Source organism: Cervus elaphus, chromosome 5, assembly GCF_910594005.1.
Source record: "Cervus elaphus chromosome 5, mCerEla1.1, whole genome shotgun sequence".
NCBI lineage: Eukaryota > Metazoa > Chordata > Mammalia > Artiodactyla > Cervidae > Cervus > Cervus elaphus.
This window is the reverse complement of record NC_057819.1, coordinates 87,236,905-87,254,428: the sequence shown is the minus strand read 5'-3', so window position 1 is coordinate 87,254,428 and position 17,524 is coordinate 87,236,905. Positions and strand designations below refer to the sequence as shown.

Sequence of the window (17,524 nt, the reverse complement as noted above, 5' to 3'; positions counted from 1 at the left end):
ATGGAGCCATGACCTTGTCTGGAGATGGGAGAATGTGGCATGGAGCTCACTCTTCATTTGCACCCCAAGCTCCCTGGCTACCTGCTGTATTCAGTGCCATCAAACCTCCTCTGGATGGACTAAGAGTAGTAAGGAAAAATAATGAGAAAAGGAAAAGGAGACATTTTAATTTCTTTTAAAAGCAAAATTGTGTGTTCTATACACTTAGGTATGTAATATGTTTGTTATTTTTCTAAATTTTTGATATGTGAAGAATATTAACCATTACACAAGTTGGGTATATCTTTCCTAAAATTGGGGCCATACTTGTGATTGCCTAAGTTGCAGAATTCTGCTGTAATTTTATGAGTAATTCTTCTCCTTTATTTCCCAGCACTAGGCAGTGTCACTGCTCTCCATCTTCCTGAAATTTTCTATGTAATTTAATAAGACGTTGGTTGGAAATTCACCCTGCAAAAAACTGTTGTCTCACCCCCAAAAGACAATTCCATATATCCCTTCCAGAGACAACATCCCCTGGAGATGGCAGGACTATCCCTGTATCTCTTTTCATCCTTCCAGACTACTGGAGCCGGAGATTGAAGAGACGGGGAGAGAATCATTGCCCTGGGGAGGGAATGTTATTGCTTCACCACTCCCATAAATGCAGATGAGGAAACACCAAGGGAAATATTTGTAGAGATTGGAGGTGCTGTGAAGGATAGCGGGAGTCATCTCAAAACCTAGGTAGATTTCAACATAGACAATATATTTGCTGATGTGCCCTGAATGTATCTGAGTAGGGGTAAGGGGAAAGGAGAGGGATGGCAGAGAGAGAGACTTTGCCTATACTCTGACTTTTGTTTGATAAGCACGCGTCAAGCCAAGCTGCCACAGTGGGGAGAGGGACTTGAATCATCTTACCTTTGCCCACCCAGGAGGATGATCTCTTGGCTAGCTGCAAGCAGAGTACCAACTGAAACAGGGAATGTCAGATTAAAACTGTTTCAGGTGGAACCACACATTGAGAGACAGGGATCTGATGGTTAAGAGCATGGGACATGGATGGACCCAGGTTGATTCAAAATTGCTAACTACACAGCATTGCTAACAGCACAGCCATAAGGAAGTTCATCTAAACTCTCTGAACTTTCGTTTCCTCCTCTATCAACTGGGGGTGCAATAAAATTTGCATCGTTAGTAATATTCTGAGGACTAAATGAACCAGTACGTGAAAATACCTTATCTGGCCTACCATCTCTGCGGGGAGGGAATTTCATCTAGCCCATGATGTCACTAAAAATAACAGGGATCAAACCTGGGCTGTCTCTTCTGTCTCCAAGACACCAGGGCTTTTGGGAGTAACTCACATGAATCTGAACTTAACTGGCCCAGTGAGAAATAAATAGACCTGGAGTATGCCTCTTGCCAATTAATTTGGTGAATTTGGCCTCAATTATCTTATCTATAAGGTGAAATTAACCTCCCTTGCTCTTCCTTTCTGAACCACTTGGTAGAATATGAAAGCCTGGACCCTCTGGAAAGAGTGACTTCCTTCTTGGGTTCAAGCCATTGCCAATTCTCTTTGTAGAGAGAAAACCTCACGGCATTGAAGACGGAAACTGGGGGTGACAGGGGGGAATATTTTAATCACAGTGTTGGTGTCATGCTGTCCATTGCACAACCCAGGCTTGTCAACACCCTTTGGTTAACAGAGGGGTGTTCAGAGTATTTGCACGAATATCTCAATTTCTCCATTGGTTGGAAACACTTCTGATGAAATTGCTTGTTCTTTGAGGTCCTTCTGAAGAAATGATTTCCTAGTTAGAGGGTGGCCAGGAGCTGGTATTGCAGCAGGCCCCCTTCAGGGACAGATAGATCTGTGAAGTGTGTGCTAACTGCTGCTCCCCACAGAGCAGAAGGTGCTGACGTTCTTTCACAACTGATCTGACCACACAGATGTGATATCAACGATGATGCCACCAGCAGTCCAGGTCAGAAATAGCCCTCACCATCTGGGCTGGAAGATCCACTTCTACAACGGCTTCCTTGGTCACATGCTGTGCCTGGGCTGGGAATTTCACTGGAGCTGTGTACATATTGCCCTTCTAGATTGCAGTCTTAAGGCTCAAAGATGAGTGTTCCAAGTGAATAAGGTAGAAGCTGCCTGGATTTTTATGACTTAGTCACAGAAGTCCTATTGTATCTCTTCTACCATAATCTATAGGTCAAAGCAGTCATAAGCCTGATCAGATTCAAGGAGAGGGGTTCTAGATCCCTGTTTCTGCATGAGAGGAGTGTCAAAGAAATCTTGGCCATGTTTTAAAACCACTATAGTATCATGTTATCTATAAGTATTTGTGTTAGCTTCTTATTTTTATTTTTACTTATTTAAAAAATTGAAGTAGAATTGATTTACTGTATCATGTAAGTTTCAGGCGTACAGCACAGTGATTCAGTTGCATTAGCTTTTTGTTGCTGCTGTAACAAATGACCCCAAACTTAGTGGCTTAAAACAATTCAAATGTATTCTCTTACAGTTCTGGAAGTCAGAAGTCTGAAATGAGTCTCACTGGGTTAAAATCAAGATATCTGCAAAGCTGCCTTCCTTTTTGGAGGGATGCCCTCCTCTGCTATTTGGGGCTTCCCAGGTGACACTAGTGGTAAAGAATCCGCCTGCCAATGCAGAGACATGAAGGGTGTGTGGTGGATCCCTGGACTGAGAAGATCCTCTGGAGAAGGAAATGGCAATCCACTCCAGTATTCTTGCCTAGAAAATCCCTGTGGACGGAGGAACCTGGTGGGCTACAGTCCATAGGGTTGCAAAGAATTGGACACAACTGAAGAAACTTAGCCTGTACTTACAAGGGAAGATCCATTTTCTTGCTTTTTATGGCTTCTAAAGGTTGTGCCACTTTCCTTGTCTGTAGCCAGCAATGGCCCATCAAGTCTTCCTCACATTGCCTCACTCAGACACTCACACTCCTGTTACCCTTATGAGGAGCCTTGTGATGACACTGGATCATACAGATAACCCAGGGTAATCTCCCTATCTGAAATCAGTTTAAGGCTATTTTGATTCCTCAGTGCTATGTAATGTAACATATTCACAGTTTCCAGAGATTAGGACATGACTTCTTTGAGAGAGGGGTCATTATTCTGCCTACTGCACTACTTCAGTCAATATCTTAAAAAAATAAAGATTAAAAAAACACAATCACACCACCATTGCTTATTTGCCATCTGTATATATCCTTCACTGACATGCCTGCTCGTGACTTTGATCCATTTTCTAATTTCATTGTTCATTTGTTTGCTTAATGTTAAGATTTGATTGTTCTTTATATATTCCAAATATAAGTGCTTTGTTAAATATGTGGTTTGCAGACTTTTCTCCCTTTCTATAGTTTGTCTTTTCTTCTTCTTCACAAGGTCTTTTGAAGAACAAAAATTTAAAATTGATGAGGTCCAGTTTATAGATCTTTCCTTCTATGGGCTGTATTTTGGATGTCAAATCTGAGAAGTTTTTGCTTTGTCTTAGGTCCAGAAGATTTTCTCATTTTTTTTTCCTAAAAGTTTTGTGGGTTTTCATTTTACATTTAAGTCCACGATCCATTTTGAGTTAATTCTTGTGTAAGGTGTGAAGGTCAAGATGTCTTTGTTTTGTTTGTTTTTGGTCTGTGGATGTCTAGTTTCTCTGGCACCATTTGTTAAAAAGACTATTCTCTCTCCATTATCTTGTCAATAAATGTTTGAAGCCAAATGTGCTTTTGAAGCCAACTAGGTGTGAAGATTATTTCTTTTTTTGCAAAAGAATTTAAATTACTGATGTTATTTCCTTAATAGATATAGGACCATTCATATTTTCCATATCTTTTTGTTACATAGTCTTCTCATGTCAGTAAATTATATTTCTGATAAGAGAGGAAAGGAACTAAACTCCAAAGGAACAGCAAAATTTAGCATGCATGTATCAGCCTGAGCTGGAAGAGTATCTTGGGTCTCGATTTTGAGGGTGCTTGATCAAGGAAGCTGGAACACAAGAATGGATTAGGGGGAACTTATTGACTTAAGAGTACTCTTTCTGGATGTAGGCTATTACTTCCTGGTAAGGATCCCAGAGGTTGGTGTGATTTTGCAGCCAGGAAAGCTCCAGAATCCTAGAGAAATCAATGACTCATGTGGAGTGAACTTAAAATATTTGAATTCATGACAGATGGAGAAGGAAGGGATGAAAATGACTGTGGAAGTGGGCATGGTGGAGTAGATGTACCATGTGAGGCTGAAAGACCATCCACATTATATTCTATGGGAAGTCCCAGAGAACACACTATTCATCAAGCCATCAGGATTGGCTGGTGAGACAGGGACCAGCATCAGTGGTATTTCTCCTTTTCCAGCTAGGACTGAGGGTAGGAGTGGCTGATATAAAACTTGGCCCATTGATAGCAGTGGGGGTAATGCCCTCCCTGCTTGTATCTTCAGAATTATATCTCTCATCTTTTTTGTAAAACTGTTAGCCATTATCTCTTCAGATCCATTTGCTGTCTCATTCTCTCTCCTCTTATTTTTTTTTTTTTTGCCACTTTATTTCTTAATTGAAGTATAATTGTTTTACAGAAGCTTGTGGTTTTCTGTCAAACATCAACAAGTGTCAGCCATAATTACACCCGTGTCCCCTCGCTCCTCAACCTCCTTCCCATTTCCCTCTCTTCTCCCCCTTCTAGATTGTCACAGAGCCCCTGTTTGAGTTCCCTGAGTCATACAACAAACTCCCATTTCTCCTCTTGTTTTGAGATTCTAGTCGCCCAGACGACAGATGCCCTGCTCTATCCTCTGTGGCTCTTACCCTCTCTTTTGTATTTTTTAGTTTTTTGTTTCCCCTTGCTTCATTTTGATCTGTTTGAACTTTACCGGTATTTCCTCTGTTGGTTTTAACCTGTTCTGAGGTTTTATTTCAGTTTTTGCATTTATTGGTTCCGGAATACATTTTTTACTTTTACATATCTGCAAGGATACTCACGATAACTTCCAGTCACCAAAAAGCTCAAGCTTCCTTGTCAGGCATTTGTGGCACCAGCATCTGGGATTGTATTTAAAAATATTCAATGAGTTTGAGATTTTCTAAACTCCCCAAATGATGGGAGCTTGCCTCCTCTTGTTCAAGGGATGGCTTCCTTCTCGTTTACTTTTCCTCCTAAGGCATCAGCCCAGACAGAAGATGGTTTCTTGTGGTTCCTTCATTTGGGCAGCCTGGTACTTTGTTCTCCACCAGTCCAGTAAGGCTGAGAAAGGTTCAGCTCACCTTCTTAGCCACCTTTTCTGAACTGCAAACATCCTCAGTCTAGAAGAGGTCTCAGTGCCAGGCTATCTCTGGATTTCTATCCTTTCTTTAACCAACAACTCACTTCTGGCTCACTGAGATAGTCTGTCTCTTGCCAGGGAATTGTGCATTCCTGGTAAATCTGCTTCAAGTGGAACTCTGAGACACAATTTCTTAGTGTTTAGTGGAGAGAGTGGGTCTTGCTCTCGTCTGCAGATTTGACCACAGCGTTACTAGCTGTGTGACCTTGGACAAGCTCACTGAAACTGTTTTCTCATATGTCAAAGGGAGATACTCAGAGTACACACAGCACAGTGATTCTGAAGAATAGACCATGCATGTAAATCCCTTAGTACAGGCTGTGGTTCATAGCAAGTCCTCAAAAGCTGTTAGTCCTTATTCTTAAGAGAGCTGAATTTATTAAAATGCATAAATATGCATGCTCGAATGCTTTCAGTTCAGTTCAGCCACTCAGTCATGTCCAACTCTTTGCGACCCCATGAATCACAGCACACCAAGCCTCCCTGTCCATCACCAGCTCCCGGAGTTTACTCAAACTCATGTCCATCGAGTCAGTGATGCCATCCAGCCATCTCATCCTCTCTCATCCCCTTCTCCTCCTGCCCCCAATCCCTCCCAGCATCAGGGTCTTTTCCAATGAGTCAACTCTTCACATGAGGTGGCCAAAGTATTGGAGTCTCAGCTTCAACATCAGTCCTTCCAATGAACGCCCAGGACTGATATCCTTTAGGATGGACTGGTTGGATCTCCTAGCAGTCCAAGGGACTTTCAAGAGTCTTCTCCAACACCACAGTTCAAAAGCATCAATTCTTCGGTGCTCAGCTTTCTTCACAGTCCAACTCTCACATCCATACATGACCACTGGAAAAACCATAGCCTTGACTAGACGGACCTTTGTTGGCAAAGTAATGTCTTCTATTTAAGTGATGGATTTCCTTGGTGCACGTTAGTTTGCATTTGTTTTTAATCCTTTGCTTTTTTCCTGGTCTACAAGAAGTATTTCGCTGGTATAAAGCTGGTGTGGTTGTAATGACACTTATCCTCATTCTCTTGACTTCCCTTTCTGCTCAGATGCCTCTAAGCATTCTTTCTTATTCTTTCCAACCAGTGAAACTGATTTATCACAGGGGAAAAAAAAGTGAAGCCAAAAGTCTAAAATATATTTAAGAAACAAGAATAATTTTTATTATTCTAACATTTTTAACAGAGGAAAAGTCTCAGAAAAACTCAATAAGCATCTGTTGATGGATGTGGTCCAAGGTCTACCCAGAGACAGGAGTGTAAATCATTACCCATCAGCCTCTGCGTGATTGACTGGGAAGGGGCTTGGGAATGAGAGGGATTTCATTGAGAGGAAATCATAGGATTTCTCAGAGAAAGCAACAAGTGAATAAAATGATTTACAGCATTTCAGTAGCTCAACTAAAGTAAAGAAAGTTTCCAGAATGTGGTGAGTGGAGGGGAGAGGGACGCATGGGAGAGGGAACTTCTGGGCTTGCAGTCCCCTGGTTCAGGTCCCTGCTGCCCAATCTCTATCCACATTTCAGTGGGTTCCTTCTGCCCCACTCAGGGGCTCTTCTTCAGGTCCCTGATGTATTTCTGGACCCAGCTGTCAGCAGGATTGCCACAGACATATTGGCCCCTTCTGGTGAGGAAGCTGTGGAGAGGGCAGACGTATAATACAGAGAATGAGTAGGGATGGTTTTGACCACCTGTGGCCTCTGCATCTTCATCCCTGTGGGATTTATGGAGATAACCTCAGGCCACCTCCTTTCTGCTGTCCCTTCCTTTTCTCTCTTCCCTCTACTTCTGGCCACATCCTCCCTGGCTCCCTGCAGCCCTCACCCCATGTCAGGAGACAGCCCAGTGACCTGAATGCACAAAAGGCCCCAAGAGTGCTGAGCACCTTCCCACGACGACCCTTTTCCATGAACTGGTGCTCTTGAGATCTGCTCCCTGCTCTGACCCCTGTGGATACTCCTCACCCCCGCCTCCATGTCATGAGTCTCCCCAGGGCTGAACAGAAGGACTGACACTTACATGATACCAGGTCTGGCGCAGTTGCTACTGGTCTTAAAATAGTTAACCACATTTCTGTGGGGGATTTTCCCGGAGATGTAGGTGAAGCAGCAAGTGGGTGGGGTGTAAACCCTTTCTGTACGGGAACAAGAATAACAGTTATGCAGGAGTGAAGGCAAGCCCCAGAGGGTCAGGAACACTGGGAATCATTTGATTCTTTCATTTGCTGGTTTCTCATTAATATCCCTAGTCTTGTCTTTGGACTTGTCTCTTCATTTGGTCTCTATCTTTCTCTACAGGGAGCTAAACCATAGATAGTCTACTTCCTACTCCCAGCTTCTTTTGTGGAAATGTTTTCCTGATCAATTAAAGCATAAGTGCATGCTAAGTCACTTGTGTCGTGTCTGACTCTTTGTGACCCCACGGACTGTAGCCCAGCAGGATCCTTTGATTATGGGATTCTCCAGGCAAAACTTCTGAAGTGGGTTGCCAGGCCCTCCTCCAGGGGAAATTCCCAACCCAGGGATCAAACCAGCATCTCAAGCATCTCCTGCATAGCAGGCAAAATTCTTTACCACTGAGCCACCGAGGAAGTCCCCTCTACCTCATGCTAACAAGCAAACACATTAGACTTCAAGTTTCTCACCTAAAATGTAGGATAAAACCTCTGTTAACTCCAACCCGCAGCCCAAATCAATACACTCCTTTTGAAGCATCTTGAAAAAAGCAACCATGTCATTTTTGAAACCCCATTCAACGTTCTTTAATTTCACATGAGGGTTCTTAAGCCACGGCACGCGGGCTGGACTTTGGACTCGAGTATGAGTAGCAACTGATAATGGAGAGCAGATAGCAGACTTACCTTGTGCATAGGAGCAGAGGGCCACGGTGCAGAGAAGGATAAAGACGGCAGCCAGGAAGACCTTCATGATGCTGGACAGGCAGGCAGGAGAGTGTGGGCAGAGCTGAGAAGGGGCTTGGGAACTCACTGCTGCGTGTCTCCTTCTGGAATGTGAGCTGTCTTCTCTTCTTTTTCTAGATGTCCTGGGCTGCGGGAATTTAAAAGTCAGAGGTATCTATGGTGGAATTTTAAGTGTAGTCGTATCATGTAAGTTTACCACCCAGTGCTGCCTGTGATTACCAGAGGAGCTTAGGGAGCACATAGCACATAGTTCAGTTACCAATTTGCTTGTTGCTTATGAGGAAGTTGTTTCTCCAGATGGACCAGAAGTTGGCACTGCCCAGGGATCAGCCTTAGCTGTTTCCGTTCCATGTGACAGATTTCTCTATGAAGTGAGTGATCAGAGCCTTCTTCCATAGAGTGGGAGGCCCTGATACACTCCCACAATCGTCCTCAGTGTCTAAATGTGATGGGTAAAATCTCCACTGAGCCTCAGGAAGGATAAGTGAGCTTAACCACTTCCTAGGTGGAGAGAACAGAATTGGAAAGCCTGGAGGTACAAGGATGGTGAAAGCCAGGATTAGCTTTCCAGTAACTGGTCTATTTGTCAAATACCCATCACAGCCCTACAATGAAGTCTGCATTGAACGCTGGATGAGGGTCAGCAGACTTAAAAATGCCCATATTCTGAACCAGAAATTCTATTTTTTCAGAATGTACACTATGGAAATGAACTCATAAATGGGGAAAACTTTAAGGACAGTGTTATTTGGGGTAGCTTATCTATGATAAAATAACCGACACTAAACTACGTACTCTACAGTGTTAGAATAATAGAGCAAATCCACTGATAGACATAAAGGCTAATGTTTAGGACCCTAATGCCAGCCTCTTAAACAAATAGAGTGACATTCACAGACTTAATTTTTTTTAAAAACTAATTTTTATGGGAGTATAGTTTCTTTACAATGTTGTGTTAGCTTCTGCTGCATGGCAAAGTAAACCTGCTGTGTGTTTACATATGTCCCCTCTTTCTGAATTTCCTTCTCATTTAGGTCACCACAGAGCATTGAGTAGATTTCCTGGTGCTAGATAGTAGATTTGCAATAGTTATCTATTTTATACATAATAGTGTATATATGTCCATCCCAATCTCCCAATTCATCCCATTCCCCTTTCTTCTATGGTACCACATATATGTTCTCTATGCCCATGACAGACTTGATTTTTAATATTAAATATTAAAAAGCAAGATGCAAAACATTCTGGGAAGAGGAAAAAACCAGAAAGAAATAAACCTGCTATCTGTGCTTATCTGCTCTTCATCCCACGTCCCATGGGTTGTCTTCCTCCACAACCCTTGCCTGTTTCTAGGAAGTGGGAATGATCCTGATATGATACCAGGGTAGAAGGCTGCGGGTACTACCATGATCATCAACAAATTTGTGGTGACTCTGAGTAGAAATAAGAGAAGCAGCAGGCACTGAAGTAATTACCCTAACCATGAGGAAGTGGCTATCAAGAGCCCCAGAAAAGCCAAGTCAATTTCTTTCCCCCTCGGAGGGCGGCCAGCCAGAAGTTGGTGGAGACATCAGTGCTCAGGGCTGCAGGGTAAGACACAAAATGAACCAAGGAAACAGCATTTCTTCTTTAATTTGAATTACTGCTTTGAATCTCTGCCTGTCTTGTTCTCAGTCTCTGGCTCCCTCTTCAGGGAATACAGCTATTGGAGCAGGCAGCCCTTATTCCGTCTCTTTTGGGGGAACTTCATCTGGTCCACAGAGACATTTGCCAGCAAGATGCCACCTTCTGTACATCACCCGAAGAGTGGAGTTCCTTGTGAGAGTCAAAGGACTCTGTCATTTGGCTCATCCTAGGAACCAATCGGACCTGGCATTTGCATCTTGTTAATGAATGCTGAAACTCCAATACTTTGGCCACCTGATGCGAAGAACTGACTACTTGGAGAAGACTCTGATGCTGGGAAAGATTGAAGGCAGGAGGAGAAGGGGATGACAGAGGTTGAGATGGTTGGATGGCATCACCAACTTGATGGACATGAGTTTGAACAAGCTCTGGGAGTTGGTGATGGACAGGGAAGCCTGGTGTGCTGCAGTCCATGGGGTCGCAAAGAGTTGGACATGACTGAGTGACTGAACTGAACTGAACTGAATGAATGCATCAGACCTCAATTTCCCCACTAAAAGTGGGTCCTAGTCCTCTTCTGCCTAGCTAGGACAGTTACAAGTTCTTGGGAAGTTTGGGGAGCAGCTTGGAGTATTTCGAAAGCTTCTGTGAAGTTTTTTGCTTTCATGTGGGGAATCTCAACCATAGGCTTAAGTGATGTGGTTTAGACATCTGTCCAGAGCACCGAGAAACAATTCTAAAAGGCAGAAAGGCTGAGGGTTGAGTCTTGTGATACAGACAAGACTTGTGAACTGAGGCTTGTGGTGAGGAGATGGTGGACTAGGGCAGCATGGGGAATGCATGGGGAAATCATTGATGATGGGCTGGAAGAGGGCAAAGCCAAGATAGAATGGGGCAAGTGCTGCTGCCTGCATCCTTCGGGAGTCCATCCTGTATCCTTGTCCCTTTATAGGCAACTCTAGAGCATGAGAAGCTGGAGGCTGGTGTGACCAGAGGGGAAGTTGCTGCATGGTGTCTTGTTATGAGTTGCACATGTTGGGGTCCCTGGGGTCACACAGACATTCAGAGCATCCAAGAAGAGCCCAGTTGCTCATTTGTTGGGGCTGATTGGCTGGAAAGGTTTTGGCCAGTGACAGGAGGTGAGGTGATGTTAGTGTCAGAGCCGTAAGGACATGGAAAGATCTACAGATTAATAGTTCCTCCCACAGAGCAGATCTGATGCTCTGCTGCAGCTGTGCTGGTCACAGAGGGTGACACCTACGGGTGATGCCACAGCACTCTGAGCACACAGGCCCCACTAGAAACCGCATCCTGGGTGGAAAGGACCATGACATCATGTTGCTCGGACCGCTTCTGAGGAAATGATTCGTGAAAATGGAGGTGGGGGGAGCCAGGAGTTGCTGTCACTAAGGGACCGAGCTTAGCTGGTCTTCTACCATGAACAGATCTTTAGGGATCATACCATTCCCTTTTGCCTTTCTTGGAGAAGACATTCCTAATGTTCTTCACAGGTGTTTTGACTGTGACATATCTACTGATGCCGTAGAGTCTTCAGTAGCCTGAGCTGTGTTTGATCCAGACTCAGATGGACAGAATGGAATTGGGGAAGTCTGGGCTACAGACATGACCATGGTAGATGAAGTCAACTTTTAAATCCACTCCTTCCATTCATCAAACATTCACCAGTCCCCACAATATGTCATCATCTTGTTTAACAGTTGGGTATAGAAATGAACACATATTAGACATAGGGTGTCTCTATAGATCAGGAGCCTTAAATGTCTTTATTTTTTGGCCCAGAAAGTCTACAACTAGAAAAATATCCTATGGGCAAACACCTCATTTGTCAAAAAGTTTTATGCGTATAGATATTTGGTGCAGTGTATTTGTAGCAAATAAAAATTGAAAACAGTTCAAATGTGCTACAGTAGCGCATGATAATATTAATGCACTATGTTGATGGATGAGTAAATTAAGCAACTCTTAAAAATACTGGAATGATTTGGAAAAGTCTTGTAATATTAAGTATAAGTAAGAAAACTACAAAATTTGCATTCATATCCTGACTACAATTATGTCCCTTCCCCTGGTAAAAAGCAAGTAACTAAAACTATCAAAAGCCTGGGGAAAACTGCACTTGAAAGAAATAAACGAAGTTAATAGGGTTAAGTTTGGGTAATAGAACTTTTCCTACCTTTAGGCAAAGACATTGTATTTAGATTATGGCTCAGAATTCATTTATGCCACAATAAAACAGGAAGAATGTAGATGAAAACTCCTCACATTCTTACTTACAGTTGCCATGCTGCCTACCCAACTTTCAGAAATGAAACAGTATTTTTCTATTTCCTATATGCTTAAAATTAATTTTTACTACCTTTGAGGATAATCTATAGTTAGCATCACAAATTATGATTAAAAAATTGAATTAAAAGCAGTAGTAACACTGCTTTTTCTCTGCCTCTCTGAGACTCACTCCTATACCTGTGAATGAGACTTTTTGTGAAGACCTGATGCCTGAGCAACACAAGACAAGACTCTACGCATGGACATCACCAGATGGTCAACACTAAAATCAGATTGGTTATATTCTTTGCAGCCAAAGATGGAGAAGCTCTATACAGTCAGCAAAAACAAGACCGGAAGCTGACTGTGGCTCAGATCATGAACTCCTTATTGCCAAATTCAGACTTAAACAAGAAAGTAGGGAAAACCACTAGATCATTGAGGTATGACCTAAATCAAAGCCCTTACAATTATATAGTGGAAGTGAGAAATATATTCAAGGGATTAGATCTGATAGACAGAGTGTCTGATGAACTATGGACGGAGGTTCATGACATTGAACAGGAGGTAGGGATCAAGACCATCCCCAAGAAAAAGAAATGCAAAAAGGCAAAATGGTTGTCTGAGGAGGCCTTACAAATAGCTGAGAAAAGAAGAGAAGTGAAAGGCAAGGAGAAAAGGAAAGATATACCCATGTGAATGCAGAGTTCCAAAGAATAGCAAGGAGAGATAAGAAAGCCTTCCTTAGTGATCAGTGCAAAGAAATAGAGGAAAACAATAGAATGGGAAAGACTAAAGATCTCTTCAAGAGAATTAGAGATACCAAGGGAACATTTCATGCAAAGATGGGCACAATAAAGGGCAGAAATGGTTTTAACTGTGTGGATCAGAAAAAACTCTGGAAAATTCAAGAGATGGGAATACCAGACCACCTGACCTGCCTCTTGAGAAATCTGTATGCAGGTTAGGAAGCAACAGTTATAACTGGACATGAAACAACAGACTGCTTCCAAATAGGGAAATGAGTACGTCAAGGCTGTATATTGTCACCCTGCTTATTTAGTTTATATGCAGAGTACAACATGAGAAATGCTGGGCTGGATGAAGGACAAGCTGGAATCAAGATTGCTGGGAGAAATATCAACCTCAGATATGCAGACGACACCACCTTTGTGGCAGAAAGTGAAGAAGAACTAAAGAGCCTCTTGATGAAGGTGAAAGAGGAGAGCGAAAAAGTTGGCTTAAAACTCAACATTCAGATAACTAAGATCATGGCATCTGGTCCCATCACTTCATGGCAAATAGATGGGGAAGCAGTGGAAACAGTGACTTTATTTTTTGGGGGGTTCCAAAATCAGTGCAGATGGTGACTGCAGCCATGAAATAAAAAGACACTTACTCCTTGGAAGAAAAGCTAAGACCAACTTAGATAGCATTATTAAAAAGCAGAGATATTACTTTGCCAACAAAGGTCCATCTAGTCAAAGCTATGGTTTTTCCAGTAGTCATGTATGGATGGGAGAGTTGGACTATAGAGAAAGCTGAGAACCAAAGAATTGATGCTTTCAAACTGTGGTGTTGGAGAAGACTCTTGAGAGTGTGGACTGCAAGGAGATCCAACCAGTCAATCCTAAAGGAAATCAGTCCTGAATATTCATTGGAAAGACTGATGCTGAAGCTAAAACTGCAATTCTTTGGCCACCTGATGTGAAGAACTGACTCCTTGGAAAAGACCCTGATGCTGGGAAAGATTGAAGGCGAGGGGAGAAGGGGACGACAGAGGATGAGATGGCTGGATGGCATCACCGACATGATGGACATAAGTTTGAGCAAGCTTTGGGAGTTGGTGATGGACAGGGACACCTGGCATTCATGGGGTCAGAGAGTCAGACATGACTGAGTGACTGAACTGAATTGCACTGATGCCTGAACAGCAGCAGCCACGTTAGAACCATGAGATGAAAGTGCAAAGAAGAAAAGCTGACAAAATGATGTGAGAAGGGGAGATGTCAGAGTCTTTAATGATGCCACTGAGCTACCAGACAAACCTTGGAATTTTCTCCTTGATTTTACAATAAGGAAATAGGAAATGTCGTTATTTAAAGAAAGTAAAATTTCTTTACTTTCACAGTTTCTAATGGTGAATTATCATTACAAGAGGTGAATACACCATCATGTAATTGTAGGCCATCTTTTAACTATTATAAATAAGCTGTGACAAACACTATTATGCATACAACCTCATCATTGTGTTTATGTCCATATGAGAGATCCCTGGCAGAGAGCTTTGCTGTTCAAAGAGTAACAACATTTTAAGGCTCATCATATTAGCTCCCAGTAAGTCCAGCTAACCCAGAGCCCAGCGGTCTTGCATCAGTCTCCAGCCTGTTGATGGTGATGCCTGCAGGCACTCGCCTGGGCTGTATTTTTTTGTGGGAGCCCCACTGACATTTCCCAACTGGAGCCAATGTTGAAGCTGCATCAGCCATTGTGGTTCTTATTATGATACACACCTCAGCAACAACCATCAGGGACTTTGAAAAGACAAGGTTTGTTACTCACCGTCCTGGAGGGTGCACGGCACTGCTGAGGCCACACAGCAAGGTCTCACAGAGAGAGCTCAGACCTGGGGCTCTGCCTCTGCTGGGGTGAGGGTGGGGTGCCCAGGGTTTTGCAGGTTCACTCTTCTTTGGTGAATTTAAAAGATAAGAGAGAACATGTGGAAGGGAAAAGTGAAGTCACTCAAATGGTCAGTTATCTAGGTCATCCAGAAATTTCTAAAAGGGGAACTTCATGGGTAGGGCAGCCTGGCCCATGATCTAGTTCTGTATAAGGTGATGTGCTTATTCAAGATGGGTATCTTCAAAATGGATGCCTCACAATCAAAAGCTTAAGGTAGAATGTTTCAGGAATGAGCCAAAGTCTGAAAGGCCAGCCTCACTCCGGCCCCTTCTGCAGCTGAGAATTCCCCAGATCTGCTGTCCCGTTGCAGGGTGTGGTTTTAGCTTGAGGGGGCCTTCTCAAGACTCCATGGTATTATGGTGTAGGTCAGAGCTGTGTTGTCGGGACAGCTGGGGGTGGGTCCCAGAAGGTTCAATTCTGTCGGGGGATGCTTGGTGTAGAGACCTGCTCTTGTGAAAAAGCGCCGCATGAACTTGTCACAGGGTCACACCAGCCTCTCACCTTCTCTCACTGGGGAAACCATTTCCCCATCAAGAAAGCAACACGACCGTTCTTGCAAATACGCTGAGCCTTTGTGGTGACCCAAAGCTTTCCTGGCTTCTGCCACTCACAGCATGATACCAATGCTGTGATGAAAAATACACCCCCCGCCTCGGTCTCCACAAGTTTCCGTCCTCTAGTGTCCCAAGGCTGCCTATAAAGAGAGGGCACAGCTCAGACCCCAGCAGGAGGCTGTAACTTCTGGTCTCCGGGTCCAGCTCCACTGGCCCCACCTGACCCTCTCACCCGCCTGGCGTCATGGAGCTCCGCGGGGCCGCCCTGGCTGTCCTGCTGCTCACCGCGGCCCTCTCTGCCCACACCTGCTCGGCCAGCCGTGAGTCTGTCTTCCCTTCCTTTAGGCCTGTCCCCCACTCTTGGTTGGGGCTTCGGCCACAGGGCCGAAGTCTTTGACCTGAGCCCTTAAGCAGAGAGCTTCAGAGAGACTTCAGACACTATTTCCTGAGCAGAACTTTCCTTCCCAGGGGGGTTTGTAGCAGTTCTATTCTCTGGCTCTGAGAGACAGTGGGAAGGAAGCCCATTTTTTTTGATTCCTGGGAAAATGAGGCCCAGGCGGGAATCTGACAAAAGGTGGAATCTGTGTCCAGTGGGCTCCCAGTGTAGCCTTTGCTCTCCTCTGGAATCCAGTTGAAATAGCACCACTTCCTCCTGGATTCCCCCGCCCCCATCCCCACCCCCAGCGCTGTCTCCTGCAGGTCTGCCTGACCCTCGAGGGGCAGCTGGCTGCCTTTCCCCCTGAACAAGGACTTAGTATGGTCTGTCCCGTCTCTCACAGTTGGTGCCAACACCCCGACCGCCTGCTGCTTCTCCTTCGTCTCCCGGCAGATCCCACGCAAATTCGTGGACGACTATTATGAGACCAGCAGCCAGTGCTCCCAGCCCGGCGTCATGTAAGGGCCAGCCTTCCTGCCTGCCCTGGGGAAGGAGCCTGGGGGTCTGGCCTGAGACACCTCCTCGGAGCTCAGGACACCAGGGGGGCCCCTGCCGTGTTTTCTCACCTGGTTTGGGACCTGCAGAGCGTCCTGGGGGGTCTGCCCCTGGGCAGATGGAGGAGAGGAGAGGGGTGACAGCAAGAAATTGTCCTCCCCTCTCATTTGCCAAACAACGATGCTGGCTCTCCGAGGGGACCCCCACAGGAGACCCAGGAAGGTCTGTGAACCCCAGGGTGAAGGGGGCATGATATGAGCATGTGGACAGGCCCTGAGGTGTCCGGGGCAGAAGGAGGGGGGTCCCTGGGGGCCCAGGATCCCCCCCACTGCACTCACCAGTGTGTAACCCTTCCGTTCTTCTCCACAGCTTCAAGACCAAAAGAGGCCGGCAGGTCTGTGCCGACCCCAGTGAGGACTGGGTCCAGGAATACATTACCGACCTGGAGCTGAATCCCTGAGTGGCCTGGGAGCTTCAGGGAAGATGGACAGTTGGGGAAGCAGGGCGATGACCCTGGGGCTCCAAAAGGCACCTCTTCTGTGGGTCACACCCCTTCCCCAACCACTCACTGGGGCCCTCCTTCACTTTAATGTCTCCTATTTAACCTTTGTCATTTATTTCCACCATGGAAGTGTGTGATGTCATGAATACCTGCTCTGACCCCCCGTCACCCTCTTCCCCAAGCATCCCTCCCCTTCCTCCGTAACTGTCCTTACTCTCAGTACATGGATCAGTCAGTGTGATTGGTCCTCTCCTGGCAGCCAAACAACAAATGCTGGTTGAGTGGTTTTGCCCAGGACCGTGATTCAAAATGTTGAAGGCTCTTCTATAAAAGGTAAACCAGCCTTTTCCTTGTGGTGACTCTTGATTTTGTCTTCCCAGCAGCCAGAATGACCGATTGAGACTAATACTGGGGGGAAAGTAGGGGAATATGAAAAGGGGCAGAAACCACGAGAAAGAAAAAGTATCCTAGAACAAGAACATCAGACATTCCCTTGGAGATGCTGTCCTGGAAACTTGAAACTGACACTTTTTTTTAATTAAAAAATAATTTTAAGTAAAAAGATTTTCATTTATCTTTATTAAGAATTGTTTATATTTTTAACTGTGTTGGATCTTAGTTGCAGCACAAGGGCTCTTTAGTTGAGGTACCAGGGCTTAGTTAACCCCTGACATGTGCC

At 44.6% G+C, this 17,524-nt stretch overlaps 2 protein-coding genes across 5 annotated transcripts in view; one reads left to right on the top strand and one right to left on the bottom strand.

Annotated features, from left to right (window-relative positions):
* LOC122694357 (C-C motif chemokine 3-like) overlaps positions 1-17,188 on the top strand; it is a 47,111-nt gene extending 29,923 nt beyond the window's left edge. Inside the window, exons 1-3 of one of the 2 annotated variants that reach the window (XM_043903002.1) lie at positions 15,100-15,732; positions 16,192-16,306; positions 16,713-17,188. In XM_043903002.1, coding sequence (XP_043758937.1) covers positions 15,657-15,732; positions 16,192-16,306; positions 16,713-16,803 — 282 coding nt within the window. In that variant the 5' untranslated portion in view covers positions 15,100-15,656 and the 3' untranslated portion in view covers positions 16,804-17,188. Of the gene's footprint in view, positions 1-15,099; positions 15,733-16,191; positions 16,307-16,712 lie in introns of those variants that run through there. The other variant, XM_043903003.1, reaches the window with a different exon arrangement.
* Positions 6,482-14,927, bottom strand: LOC122694358 (C-C motif chemokine 3-like). Of its 3 annotated transcripts, none has more exons than XM_043903004.1 (4): positions 14,739-14,927; positions 8,205-8,391; positions 7,364-7,478; positions 6,482-6,980 (listed from the first exon to the last, which is right to left on the bottom strand). In XM_043903004.1, the coding sequence occupies exons 2-4, from the start codon at positions 8,269-8,271 to the stop codon at positions 6,890-6,892; spliced, it is 273 nt and encodes a 90-aa protein (XP_043758939.1). In that variant the 5' UTR covers positions 8,272-8,391; positions 14,739-14,927; the 3' UTR covers positions 6,482-6,889. The 3 variants fall into 3 exon arrangements, with proteins under 3 accessions (XP_043758939.1, XP_043758941.1, XP_043758940.1); XM_043903006.1 differs by lacking the exon at positions 14,739-14,927 and adding an exon at positions 8,524-8,671; XM_043903005.1 differs by lacking the exon at positions 14,739-14,927 and adding an exon at positions 8,484-8,669.
* Positions 17,189-17,524: the final 336 nt, after the last annotated feature.

What these genes read in the sequence shown, in the direction of transcription:
- LOC122694358 (XM_043903004.1), bottom strand. Translation starts at nt 8,271, where the DNA reads ATGAAGGTCTTCCTGGCTGCCGTCTTTATCCTTCTCTGCACCGTGGCC. An exon ending in CCTCTGCTCCTATGCACAAG is followed by an intron (nt 7,479 to 8,204) that starts GTAAGTCTGCTA and finishes GTTCCCGTACAG; the next exon opens with AAAGGGTTTACACCCCACCC. An exon ending in TGCGCCAGACCTGGTATCAT is followed by an intron (nt 6,981 to 7,363) that starts GTAAGTGTCAGT and finishes CCCTCTCCACAG; the next exon opens with CTTCCTCACCAGAAGGGGCC.